The 15035-nt window shown below is 37.9% G+C and overlaps 1 protein-coding gene across 1 annotated transcript in view; it reads left to right on the forward strand.

The window, feature by feature from the left end:
• VWA8 (von Willebrand factor A domain containing 8) overlaps positions 1–15035 on the forward strand; it is a 391960-nt gene that overhangs the window by 146817 nt on the left and 230108 nt on the right. Inside the window, exon 18 of the mRNA XM_036757477.1 lies at positions 7189–7295. Coding sequence (XP_036613372.1) covers positions 7189–7295 — 107 coding nt within the window. The remainder of the gene's footprint in view (positions 1–7188; positions 7296–15035) is intronic.

Below are 15035 nucleotides of genomic sequence, written 5' to 3' on the forward strand. Positions count from 1 at the left end.
AGAGCTGGAAAGCACCTAAGTGATCTAGACAAAGGTCTAACCTCCTAGTTGGACAAATAATGATCAGGGAAGTTCAAAGAATACAAGTCTAAATATCAGACCTAAGATTCACACCAAGGCCTTCTTTTTTTTTAAATTACTTTGATTTCTGCCGCTAAATATTTACCAATTATATGTAAAAAAAATTTAACAATCATTTTTGGAAATTTTGAGTTCCATATTCTCCCCTTCCCTCTTTTCTGTTCCCCCTCCTTGAAAAGGCAAGTAGTTTGATTTTGATTATATGTGTGAGGTCATGCAGAACACATTTCTGTATCAGCCATGTTGCAAAAGGAAACAGACAAAATAAAACAATAAAAATAAGGAAAGTTTTTTTTTTTAAAAGTATGCTTCAGTCTGCATTTAGCATTCATCAATTATCTCCCTTGAGGTGGATAGCATCTTACATTGTGGGTCTTTTGGAATTGTCTTACACCAAAGCCTTCTGACACCTCCCCCCAAAACCAATGTTCTTTCCACTGTTGCACTGCTCATTTTCCAGACTCGCAGATAGTTTTGAGAGATTAATCTTCAGAATTTCCAGTGAGCTTGCTAACTTTTTATGGACTTTCACACGTGAAACAGTGCTACACTGGGTGTACATTTTCAACCAAACCTCTGTCTTACTATTTGTTGCTGCTTTTTCCCTTATTTAAAGGCTAAGAAAAAGAAACAATCATTTGCTTACAAAGTCCATTACACAGATAATTCAATCAACTGACTAACAAACATTTATTTTTTTTTTCTTCAATCTCTTCCTCTTAATTTCTTTTTTTTTTTAAATGCAATTTATTTATTTAACATATTTGGTTTTCAGCATTGATTTTCACAACATTTTGAATTACAAATTTTCTCCCCATTTCTACCCTCCCCCCCACTCCAAGATGGCTTATATTCTGGTTGCCCTGTTCCCCAGTCAGCCCTCCCCTCTATCAACCCCCTCCCCTCTCATCCCCTTTTCCCTTCCTTTCTTGTAGGGCAAGATAAATTTCTACACCCCATTGCCTGTGTATCTTATTTTTTAGTTGAATATAAAAACTTTTTTTGTTTTTGAACATCTGATTTTAAAACTTTGAGTTCCAAATTCTCTTTCCTCTTCCCTTCCCACCCACCCTCCCTAAGAAGTTGAGCAATTCAACCTAGGCCACACATGTATTATTATGTATAACCCTTCCACAATACTCATGTTGTGAAAGGCTAACTACATTTTGCTCCTTCCCAACCCATCCCGCTTTATTGAATTTTCTCCCTTGACCCTGTCCCCTTTCCAAAGTGTTTGTTTTGATTACCTCCACCCCCATCTGCCCTCCCCTCCATCATCCCCCCGCCTTTTATTTATTTTTTTTTATCTTCCTCCCTCTTCTTTCCTGTGGGGTAAGATACCCAACTGAGTATGTATGGTATTCCCCCTCAGGCCAAATCTGATGACAGCAAGGTTCACTCATTCCCCCCACACCTGTCCTCTCCCCTCCTCCCATAGAACTGCTTCCTCTTGCCACCTTTATGCGAGATAATCCACCCCATTCTATCTCTCCCTATCTCCCTCTCTCAGTATGTTACTCTCTCATCCCTTAATTTCATTTTATTTCTTTTAGATATCTTCCCTTCATCTTCAACTCACCCTGTGTCTGCTCTCTCTCTTTTACACATATATATATATATATATATATATATATATACATACATACATACATACATATAAACATATATACACATACATATACACATAGATATATACATACATACACATTCACTTATATATATATACATAAACATATATATATATATACATATATATATATATGCATATTCCCTTCAACTACCCTAATACTGAGGTCTCATGAATCATACTCATCATCTTTCCATGTAGGAATGTAAACAAAACAGTTCAACTTTAGTAAGTCCCTTGCAATTTCCATTTCTTGATTACCTTTTCATGCTTCTCTTGATTCTTGTGTTTGAAAGTCAAATTTTCTATTCAGTTCTGGTCTTTTCACTGAGAAAGCTTGAAAGTCCTCTATTTTATTGAAAATCCATATTTTGCCTTGGAACATGATACTCAGTTTTGCTGGGTAGGTGATTCTAGGTTTTAATCCTAGCTCCATTGACCTCCGGAATATCGCATTCCAAGCCCTTCGATCTCTTAGTGTAGAAGCTGCCAGATCTTGGGTTATTCTGATTGGGTTTCCACAATACTCAAATTGTTTCTTTCTGGCTGCTTGCAGTATTTTCTCCTTGATCTGGGAGCTCTGGAATTTGGCAACAATATTCCTAGGAGATTTCTTTTGGGGATCTATTTGAGGAGGCGATCGATGGATTCTTTCAATTTCTATTTTGCCCTGTGGCTCTAGAATATCAGGGTAGTTCTCCTTGATAATTTCCTGAAAGATGGTATCTAGGCTCTTTTTTTGATCATGGCTTTCAGGTAGTCCAATAATTTTTAAATTATCTCTCCTGGATCTATTTTCCAGGTCAGTGGTTTTTCCAAGGAGATATTTCACATTGTCTTCCATTTTTTCATTCCTTTGGTTCTGTTTTATAATATCCTGATTTCTCATAAAGTCACTAGCTTCCACTTGCTCCAATCTAATTTTTAAAGTAGTATTTTCTTCAGTGGTCTTTTGGACCTCCTTTTCCATTTGGCTAATTCTGCCTTTCAAGGCATTCTTCTCCTCATTGGCTTTTTGGAGCTCTTTTGCCATTTGAGTTAGTCTGTTTTTTAAGGTGTTGTTTTCTTCAGTGTATTTTTCAGTATTTTTTTGGGTCTCCTTTAGCAAATCATTGACTTGTTTTTCATGGTTTTCTCGCATCCTTCTCATTTCTCTTCCCAATTTTTCCTCTACTTCTCTAACTTGCTTTTCCAAATCCTTTTTGAGTTCTTCTATGGCCTGGGGCCAGTTCATGTTTTTCTTGGAGGCTTTGGTTGTAGGCTCTATGACTTTGTTGTCTTCTTTAGGCTGTATGTTTTGGTCTTCTTTGTCACCAAAGAAAGAATCCAAAGTCTGAGACTGAATCTGGGCACGTTTTCGCTGCCTGGCCATATTCCCAACCAACTAACTTGACCCTTGAGTTTTTCACTGGGGTATGACTGCTTGTAGACTTACGAGTTCTATGTTCTACGTTTTGGGGGGGAGGTGCCAGCTCTGTCAGAGCCGCACTCCTCCTTCCCCAAGGACCCCCAGTCCAGACTGGGCTTAGATCTTCAGCAGGCTGTTGCACTCCTGCTCTGATCTGCCGCTTAATTCTTCCCACGAGGTGGGCCTGGAGCCGGAAGTAACAACAGCTGTCGCTGCCCCACCTCCGCTGCCCCAGGGGCTGGAAGCGGAACCGCGAACTCCTTCTACTCCTGCAGCTTTTCCCACTAACCTTCTCCGCAGTCTTTGGTGTTTGTGGGTCGAGGGGTCTGGTAACTGCCGCAGCTCACATATTTAGGACGCTAGGGCCCCCTCCGCCCGGCTTCTGGTCTGGATCGTCCACGCCGCTCAGGCTGGGCTCTGCTCCACTCCGTTCCCAGCTCCCAGCTCCCTGTGGAATAGACCTCACCCAGAGACCATCCAGGCTGTCCTGGGCTGGAGCCCTGCTTCCCTCTGCTGTTCTGTGGGTTCTGCCATTCTAGAATTGGTTCAGAGCCATTTTTATAGGTTTTTGGAGGGACTCGGGTACGGAGCTCACTCTAGTCCGTGCTTACCAGCCGCCATCTTGGCTCCACCCCCCCAACAAACATTTATTAAGCATCTGATTTGTGCCAGGTCCAAACACAGTGAATGAAACAATTATTCTCTCTAGGAGCTACTATTCTAAAGGGATATAGAGAAGTATATACAGTATAAACATAGATATAAAAAAGACAAATAAACACAAAATAGCTAAATACAGATTATTTAAGGCATAGTTAAATACACACCAAGAACTTAACTGCACTGTTTTTTGACAGTCAAATCTGCAAGGGTGACCAGATAGTTTCTTGAGACCCTTCCAACTCTAGATCTCTGACCTAGGTCTAGGTAATTGAAGTTCACTCTCCTTACTATATATCATGCCTTTGTGCACTGATTCCCAGGCTCTTTATGTGTTTCATAACTTTTCATATAAATAAGGACCGTGACATTTAATTTTTAAATTTTTGAATGTTCTTTTGAGATAACAGTATTATCAGTCATTCAACATAATTTTAGATAAATCAGATAGCATTCCTTAAAACAAACATGAAAAAAATAGAGACATCATTGATTCTACCACAAACCCCATATTTACTCTTTATAGGCACTTCATTTCATATAGCTGATATTCACCTATGACTAACATACATTCTGTGGCATCCAAAAGAAAATATTAATTTTGTGTCAATTGAAATGAAGTCTTCAGCCCTGAAAATGGTTCCCTTTGAGTGCTGGTTATACCTCAGTTTTCAGATTGTATTCATTTCATTTATATCTGGTATAGTGGATAGGATGCTGGGTTTGAAGTTGAGGAGACCTAAGTTAAAATCCCACCTCTGCCAGGGAATAGCTGAGTCATCCTGGATAAGTCACTTAATCTCTTTGGGAGTCAGTTTCTTCACATGTAAGATGAGGAAGTTAGATGAGATGACCTCTGAGATACCTTTTTGCTCTAAATTTGTGACCTTGTGATCCACCTCTTTAAAATAATTACATAAATCATAGGATCATAGAGGTAGAACTGGAATGGACCTCAGAGGCCATCTAATTCACCTCCCTCATTGTGTAAGTTGAAGAAACTGAGGCCCAGCTAGTTTAAATAGACTTGTACTAGCATCACATAGATAGTAAGTGTCAGAGATGGAATTTGAACTGATGCTGTCTGATTCCAGAGACAGTGCTCTTTCCTGTATCACATAGTCAGAAGGAATTCAGTACAAGTGATGAAAACAACATGATATAATAAATACAACACTCAACACTGGACTTGGAATTCGGAAATCCCACTTCATGTCCTTAGTATTGTGTGACCCTGGACAAATCACTTAACCCCTCTTAGCTCCAGTTTTGTCATCTTTCGAGTGAAGGGATTGGATGCAATGATCTCTAAAGTGCCTTCCATCTTTAAATCTATGATCCTGTGATGAATATTTTTAAAAATTAAGTTCAAGAAAAAACTAAGATATCTTATTATGTTCACACTTGAGAGAAAAATGACCATCACTGAGGATCACTGCTTACCTACTGGGGAATAGGGGAAGAGTAGTCATGTTAATAATAAGGTAAAATATTTAATTTTTACATAGTAAGCATTAGAAATATTTAGCAATGCCTGGGAATGGTGAATGGACTAAATCACCCTGAGATCTTTAATCATGATAAAGTCTACTGGTGATGGAGATTCAAAGCTGCATTGATGAAAATTAACTGGATTCATTATTTTCTTTTTGGTCATAAATCCAGTGGATTGGAGGAGGAAACTTGTTGGACATCCCTTGAAACCAAAATATTTTCAGAATATGTAAAAAAAAATGAAAATAACTCATGTATCAACACATGTATTTTGCACTTACACATATTTCACAGACTCCAAAATAAGCTAATTTTTTTTTAATTCTTTCTCAGGTGATCACAGTAAAACTTGAATTGTGATCACTTCATATCCCTTTGCAAACAGAAATGAATAATAAAACAGCTACCTTTGTTTATGCGCCATCTGTTGAAATTAACTAAACTTCAGCATCACCATATCTCAATTTCTGCTATTCACTTTCCCTGCAGAAAGCACAGTGATTGGAAGCAGCAAGGAAAACTGGAAGGAGTATACATGATGACTGAAGAAAAATACTTTCCACTTTTAGCCAATAAGAAAAATCTCTACAGAATTTGATTCTGTGGAAAATATTAAAAAATATTGTGCATATCAGCCTCTTATGGCTTTCCATATAATCAGATTCTGTCTAAAATCCAATCTGATTTCACTTCAGACTTGAGCTGAAATTCTTCCTATCCCAGTCCCATGCCACTGTATATGTTGTTGAGTAATGGACAAGATTAGGAACTTAGTAGAGCTAACAGCTTAAACAAAGTAGAAACTGAAAAAAGTTCCACTTTCAAAGTAGATCAAAATATAAATTTCTGTTAAAAATGAAGTATATTTCTTATTATATGCATTTCAGAGGTGCTTTCTCTTTTCATTTAGCAGTCGTTTATGAAATACCCACTGTATGCAAGATACTGAATGATTTTGAATCAGTAGAGAAAGCCAGTCCTATATCCCTAAGATTTATCAGTACAAGCCTTTCCAACTTCCATAGCTTATTTATATATAAAATACTCAAGGATGCACTTATTTAAAAGATCCCTACAACAAATTTTTTGTAGTAAATATCCTTGGCAATACAACAGTGATAACAAACATTAATTTAATGTTCACTCTGTTTTAGGCATTGTGTGCTAGGAATTGGGGAGAGAGAAAAATCAAACAGTCCCTGGCCTCATGAAGTTTACATTCTACTGTATGCACATATGACAGGATACACATACACACACACAATACACATGATCACACACACAATCACACTGCCTTCTTATTCTCTTCTTGAGTCTACATCTGGCTTCCATTCTCATCATTCAAACAAAACTGTTCTCTCTAGTGTTACTAAAGATTTTTTAAATGCCAAATCTAATGACCTTTTTTTAAAAAAAGTATTTTTTTTTCCTGATTACGTGTAGACAATTGTTAGCATTCATTTTTTAAAAACTTTGGGTTCTAAATTTTCTCCCTCTCTCTCTCATCTCCCTCCTTCCTAAGATAGTAATCAATTTGATATAGATTATATATGTATAATCATGTAAAAACATATTTCCATATTGGTCGTGTTGTAAAAGAAGAAACAGACCAAAAAAAACCCCATGAAAAAACAAAGGAAGTGAAAAATAGTATGCTTCGATCTGCATTCAAATTCTATCGGTTCTTTCTCTGCATGTGGATGGCATTTTTCATCATTAGTCCTTTGGAATTGCCTTGGAACATTGTATTACTGAGAATAGCTAAGTCATTCACAGTTTATCATTGTACAATATTGCTGTTACGATGTTCTCCTGGTTCTGCTCACTTCACTTTGCATCAGTTTGTGTAAGTAGGTCTTAGAGATTATTAAATTTTAAAGAATGTTCTGTTTAAATTTATTTTTCTTTTCTTCCCCAGGTTTTTACCAAGTCTTGCAAGATCAGCCTTAGAGAAAAATCTATTGGATGCTGGAATTGAACCAACCACTGATAACCACCCACAACCAGAACCAAAGGATTATAGATGTAAGTTGCTTACACTTTGTCTACAGAGTACTGATTTTGTCATGGAGCACTATTAATCTTCCATCAGTTTCTCTCCTATCTCAATCATATTACATGAAAAAGCATATATTTAGCAATTAATATGTTTGAAGCACTGTGTTAGGTACTAGGGATACAAATAGAAAAAGCATGTCAGTCCTTGCTCTCAAGGCTCTCACACTCAAACTGGGGGACACAACATACAAAAAAAATGATTAAAATGTCCCAGAGTTCAGCATTGAGGGTGGCTGGCAAGACCCAGAACTCCTTAAGTTACATCAGTAGGACAGATGACAGTGGCAGGAGTCTGCCAGTCACAAAAACAAGGGGCATGGTAAGGCTTGGTAGTCCTCCTCTAAAAGGAAGGAATAAAGTTGGTGACTCCTCTTATCTAAGTCTTGTGAGCAGTCAAGCCACTTAGATGAATTCTAAGTGAGCCAAGACAGAGAGCAAAAGAGGAAAGACAAGGCAAGAAAATCTTCCTGCTTTCGGCCATCCCACATGGATTCTGGGCAGACCAACTACCAAAGAAAGAGGCAAGGGGAAAATCTCCCTGGATTACTGCTTTCTGTATGTCAGTTATATCTAAAGACCTGTGCTGGTTCCTTATTCCTCTCAATTTCAAGTCTAAATGCATCCAATTTTCAAGGCTTTCTGTAGCCTAGCTCCCACTCAGCCTACCCAAACTTAGGGAAACCTTCGGTCTCCATAGAACTCTCTGCTGTAGTTGAGCCAATTTCTTAGTTACTCCCTCAACTCGTGATTTCTAATTCAATTTCTCTTTCTTTGTTCATTATCTTTCTCCATTTGAAGCATTGCCCTTCTCTGCATTTCTCCATATACTTCCCATCCTTTATGGATTCCACTTTGTCCAGAAAGCTCTCCCAAACTCTAGCAATCCCCATGGATCTTTCCTGCCATTAAATTCTTTTTGTATTTTATAAACTTCATTATCACTTTTAGCAATTCACAGTAAGATATTATATCATAATTATATTACATAATATTCATCTATAGATTTTTATATGTTAGACTTTTTTTCCTCAAGTATATTAAAAATTTTTGATAAATTGTGTCATACCCTTTTGCCACATTTCTAAGTCTGTAGAGTTTTTAATCAGTACTTTACATTTCATATACTTGTAAAAGTACAGATTTCCATGCTTTGCTATACCTTTAGAATTTAAATATGAGCTTTTGCTTTGATTAGAGCTGAAAATACATCCTTGTCTATATAAGTTCAGCTAATCCCTTCATTAAGCATACTTCATTTGGGGCAGCTAGGTGGTGCAGTGAATAGAGCATCAGTCCTGGAATCAGGGGGACCTGAATTCAAATTTGGCTTCAGACACTTGACACTTACTAGCTGTGCTTGGGCAAGTCACTTAGCCCCAATTGCCTTGCCTTCACCCCTTCCAAAAAAAAAAAGCATATTTCATTTATAACAATCTGTACATATGAATATTTGTGACCTTCCCTTACTCTTTGCCGCTACATTTCTATTGTCTCACTGAAGCATCTCAGATGGCAATTCCTAGGAATTCGAGAGGAATTTAGGGTAAAGCCCATAGTCATAGTAGTTGAGCTATGTCCTGAGTTACATAGTCTTTTCATTTATAGCATCATTTCTATAGCATAATATTTTCTAGGTTACTTAAAAATGAACTTTTGAAATAGTCTATTAATAATTTGAGGGCTGCCTTTGTATTTTAACTAGCTTTAATGAATACTAACCAGTTTAAAGGCTATAGCCAAGTTATTTCTAATAGGTATATATCTATACACATTTATCACCCTGAGCTAGAAAGGAGCCTAACAGTCGTGAAGTCCAACCACTTGCCTGGCCTATGATGCTTCTCTTCAGTATACCTGATTGGCAGTTATTGAGCTTTTGTGGATATATTTGTAGTGATGATGAACTAACCACCTCATAAGAGAGCCCTTTCCATTTGGTTAGAGCTTTAATTATTTAAACATTCTTTACAGTGACTAGAAATCTTGATTCTCTCTAATGTCTACCCATTGGTTATTTCTCTTGAGGGCAGGCAGGAAAAAACCGAGAGAAAATAAATAGGAATGTATTACAAATTAGATAATGTTAATTTGTAGTTTTCTAAGTCAATACACATCTTAGGGAGATAGTTCTCTTTGCTTTTGATACGCTGATCTAGTACAGTCTGCTCACTTTACAGATGAGGAGCTAGTTAGTAGGACTGTGACTTGGAACTCCAGCCCCCGATTCCTGGTCCAGCATTCTTTCCATTTAACCACAACGCTTCCCCTAAATCTAATACTCCATCTTCAGGACAGCTATTTAAATAATTGTCTCTGCAAAATTTCTCAGCATCCTCAGTGGATAGAGAGCTAGGCTCAGAGTCAAGAAGACCACGAATCAAGTCCAGCCTCAGACATATACTGGCAAGTGACCGTAGGCAACTTATCGAACCTCTCAGTGTACGAATCACCCCTCTAAGACCATAAATTTCAGAGCAGTTGCTGATCTTCATTGAGAGAGGAAATGTCTCCCCAGGAACTCCCTGCCCTGATGAAGATGCAGGTCCAGTCCAGAAAGAAAACAAACCCAAAACACTTCTCTAGGTTTAGTATCATCAGTTCCTTAGACGATTTCTCATGTGATGTATCAGTCTCCCTGCTAAATATGTTCAGAGAATGAGCACAGCACTCCAGATGTAGCTGGACCAGGCTGCATTCTATTAATAGATCCTACAGTCACATCAGCTTTTTTGGCAGCCTTGTTATACTGTTGGCTAATACTGACTCTCTTGTTGACTAAAAACCCTGTGTCTTTTATGTACAAATGACTCTGGTTTTTTTTGTCTTTTTATTTAATTTATTTAATATATTTAGTTTTCAGACTTAGATTCAGGAAAGTTGTGTGATCATTGGCAAATCACTTAAATCTCTCTAAGGTTCCTTTTGTTCTCTGTAAAATTTTAACAGTGCTTGCATTGTGTACTTTGCAGGATACTGCTCTGTAAACCTCTCAGTGCTATATAAATGTGAGGTATTGTTATTAATGTGATTGAATTTCATTTGGCTAGATTTGACCCTCATTCTAGCTTCTTGACATCTTTTTTATATTGCCTCCAGTTAAGAACTAGGGTGTTAAGGCACTGGTGGTGCAGGGAGGCTGCTGGACTTGGCATCAGGAGAGCCCTGTGTTCAATTCCAACTCCTTTCATTTATTAACTGTATAACCATGGATAAGTCCCCTAACTTTTCTGCACCCCAATTTCCTCATCTGTAAAAGGGAGACAATAAAACCTGTAATTCCTATCTCAGGTTTCTTGTGACAATCAAATGATCTAATGTATGGAAAACTCATTGTAAACCTTAAAGTGTAGTAAAAGGCAGCTGTCTTAACAGTCAGCTCTGCAAGTTCTTTCAGGACTTCATCCAGAAGTGTACATTTTAACCCATTTAGAATTCTTAAATGTTCTCTTACTATCTCCTCCAGTAGCTTGGGTCTCAATTCCCACTCAGCCATTCTGGGTCTACCCTTTTCAGTCTGATGATCATTTTCCGTTAGAGAAAACAGAAACAAAATAGGAGTTGAATAGTTCAACCTCTGTTATCCATTAATATTTTCTGATGTGTCTCAAGCAGTGTCTCTGTCCTATCCTCATCCTTCTTCTTACCTTGGATAGAACTTTCAAAAACTGTTGCCAGTTTGGTCTTCAGATTTTTCACAAGGCTTAGCTCATTCTAGGCCTCAGCTTTCCTCAGAAAGCAACATGCTTTTCTTTTGTATTTTTCTGTTATTCTTTGTCCCTTCTTCAATCCTTTTAAAATCTGGACTCATCAGAGAGCTCCTTGTGTAGGCACATACATCACATTGCTTCATCCCCTTTTTTTTCCTCTTTGGGATAATTAGAATTATGTTACCAGAATTTTGGTTTTGAAAGTCTCTTATCCCTTTTTCCTTTTATACTTCTAGCTCATGGATAGGAATTTTTAAGAATCATTGCTCTTATTTCATTCAGTTTTCCCCTTTATGCTGGAGTATTTTCCCCCATGTTTATCCAAAGACCTGGTTTATCTTACTATTTTTCTCCTCTGACAAGGTCCATTTTGTTTTATGATCATATAACAGAACATAAATCAAATTTTAAAATTAAGTGTATTTGCTACCAGTATAATGTTACATTGTCTGCTTTATCCATAAGAGATTCTTCTTATGGCTTTGCTATGAGAAGTATACCAGCCTTGCAGCATCTGGACCCTTTGTGGAGACTATGGAAAGTCTGAATTTATTAAGTAGTATCTTTACTTTGAAAAGCAGAATACTTTCATATTCATCCCTCAATGAAACTGCTTTTTCTCACAAAAACTATATGTATTTTATATATGATGAAACTTTTAAGGCTTCCAAGGCTGGCACCTTGATTTTTGCGTTGTTGTCTACCCTGCAATGTTACATTTTCTGTAAATGAATAGCAAATGCTTGCTGAACGAACAAATGATTGAATGAATGAAAGTATCCCATTGTTCAGATGAACTTGAAAAGAGGCCAATCAATCAATGATGCAGATAGTTCACCTGAGGGACATAATGAACATGATAATAATGGCTAACATTTATATAGCCCCTAAATAGTTTTAGAGCTCTGTGCATTCATTATCCTATTTTATTTTTATCACAGCTTTGCCAAGTGAGCACTATACTTTTTTAGCCCCATTTGGGGGGGGGTATTTTTATTCCCATTCTCCAGATGATATAACTGAGGCTGAGAAAGTTTAAGTCACTTTGCCAGGATCACCCCACCTGGTGAGTGTTGGATGGCATTCAAGCTCCAATCTCTCCTGACTCCCAAGCCTGGATTCTTTCCACTATACCCATATTGCCTCTCATCATGTGTCTCAATGAAATAATATGTGTTATAGCTTTTATCCTTATTCAGTTGCTAGGAAAAAAAAACCCATCTACTATTTCTGTGTATATGTGTGTGGCTAAAAGGCCTCACAATTAAGAATTCTCTTTGAGGAATAGAATGAAAACCTGATAAATGTGGAGCCCGCACTGATACTCCTTTTTCTTTGTGTTCTTCCTTCAGTGATGGAGAAGATCAACTGGTAGATGTAAACTTTACTTGTTCTGCTTCTCCCTCTGCTGCCTTAGGTGTTTTGTTTTTGTTTTTGTTTTTAAATGATCCATGCTTTCCCTACAACAGATATCTAGAGTTGTAGATAAGAGTTTTGTATTCGATTAGGAATGAAGGCTTTATTTTATTTTTTTTCCACAATGGAGGGAAGGTTGTGAGGTAAAAGTGGATAGGAGAGCAAAAAAAAAAGGAAAAAGAAAAAAGAGTTTTTCAAGTGTTTTTTTTTTAAATTTCACAGGAGAGAACAGAAAGCGAGAAAAAAATCATAGAGAAGCAAGAGCTTTGAAAGTTACATGTTGAATTTATTCTATATTTTTAAAGATAAGCAGACTATAAATAATAACCATCTTCAATTATACATACAATTCTCTTTCTGTGTTTTTCTATGTAAATGGAAATGTCCATTTTATAGAGTTTTAAGTTGAGAGTTTAAAAAAAAAACTTAATTTGGGGGGAAGAGCTAAGATGGCACTGTGAAAGGAACAGACTACTGGAGCTCTCTCACACTCTCACAAATTCTGTCAGATATGTCTTAAAAAGTGAATCTGAGGAGATTTGAGAGAGTTAGAAGCCACTAGTAGACTGAGAGGCGCAGGAGCGCCAGGCACACGCAAGGGCACTAGACCAAACCGCTCGGAAACAGCAGAGGAATCCAGCCAGTTGGGTGAGCCAAACACTGGAGCAGGAACAGGCACAGGTATAGCAATAGCTGAGATCAAGCCCCAGGCCTTTCAGCCCAGGACAAGAGTCTGTTGGAGCAGCTAGCCCAGAGGCCCCCAGCCCACAGTCTAAATGTTTGAAACTCGCCTTCTTGAACTTCCAGGAGCCATGATGGCTCTCATCCCTCCCTTGAATAAACCCAGAGATTACTACCTCAGGAAAAACAGACAAGCCAGAAGCGGGGCTTCAGTAGCAAGAGAAGTTGGGGAGAGGACCCTGCTTGTGGTGGCTGAAGGAGACTAGTGCAGGAAGAAAGGTGTCCCAGCAGCCCTCACCTCAGCAGAACAACAAGAGTAACCAAGCCCCAGGTGGGGTGGAGCTAACAAACATCAATGCCAGGACCCCAGACATTGTTTTGAACAGCCAGGGGAAGTGGCAGATACCAGCACAGACAAGAGATGAGACCACTCGTGCTGTAGAACAGTCCTGAGGAAGAGGAGACTCGCAGCAGCCAGACCACCTCTCCCCCACAACTCACAAAACCAGAGGCCATAGCACATAAACCTAGATCCCAACACAAGAAACTTGGGACAGAGCCCCTGAACCCCAGAAGCAGAGATCCACTTTAGAAACCATGAGGAAAAACAAAAAAACACCATGAAAAAGAACAGTAAGAAGCTTTCAAAGACCATTGATTCGTGTTATGGAGATAGGGAAGATCAAAATACCAATTCAGAAGAGGACAGCATGGACACTACAACCACATCTGAAACCTCAAAAGGGAAACTGAACTGGTCTCCAGACCAAAAAGCATTCCTGGAAGAACTCAAGGAGGACTTTAAAAACCAAATTAGGGAGGTAAAAGAAAAAAATAGAAAAAAAATTCATTGAAGAAAACAAATCTTTGAAAAGTAAAATCGGTGAAATGGTTAAGTAGAATCAGAATATAAATGAAGAAAATGTCTCATTGAAAAGTAAGATTAACCAAATGGAAAAGGAGATAAAGAAGATAAAGGAAGAAAACAAAACGTTAAAAATTAGAATTGGGCAAGTAGAAGCTTATGAGACATCAAGAATCAATCAAACAAAATCTAAAGAATGAAGAAATAGAAGAAAATGTGAAATATCTGATTGGAAAAACAACTGACCTGGAAAGAGATCCAGGAGAGACAATCTAAGAATTATAGGTCTACCTGAAAGCTATGGTGAACAGGCAGTTTTCAGAGGAAGAAATTAAAGGTATCTATAGGCATATGAAAAAATGCTCTAAATCACTACTGACTAGAGAAATGCAAATCAAATCAACTCTTAGATACCACATCTCTCCTGTCAGATTGGCTAAAATGACAAAACAGGAAAATGATAAATGCTGGAGAGGATGTGGGAAAATTGGAACATTGTTACACTGCTGGTGGAGTTGTGAACTGATCCATCCATTCTGGAGAGCAATTTGGAACTATGCCCAAAGGGCTATAAAAATGTTCATACCCTTTGACCCAGCAATACCACTTCTAGGGCTGTATCCCAAAGAGATCACACAAGTGGGAAAAGGACCCGTATATACAAAACATTTCTAGCAGCTCTTTTTGTAGTAGCAAAGAATTGGAAATCAAAGGGATGCCCATCAATTGAGGAATGGCTGAACAAGTTGTGGTATATGAATGTAATGGAATACTATTGTACTCTAAGAAATTGGGAAGATACAGGCTTCATAATAACCTGGAAAAACTTACACAATATAATGCTGAATGAGTGGAGCAGAACTAGGAGAATATTATACACAACCACAGATATGTGGATTCTGTGATGACTAACCCAGATAGACTTCGCTTTTCTCAGTAATACAAGGTTCAAAGACAATGCCAAAGGACTCATGATGGAGAGAGATATCTACATCCAGAGAGAACTATGGAGACTGAATGCAGATTGAGGCAAACTGT

This window comes from Trichosurus vulpecula, chromosome 4, assembly GCF_011100635.1.
Source record: "Trichosurus vulpecula isolate mTriVul1 chromosome 4, mTriVul1.pri, whole genome shotgun sequence".
NCBI lineage: Eukaryota > Metazoa > Chordata > Mammalia > Diprotodontia > Phalangeridae > Trichosurus > Trichosurus vulpecula.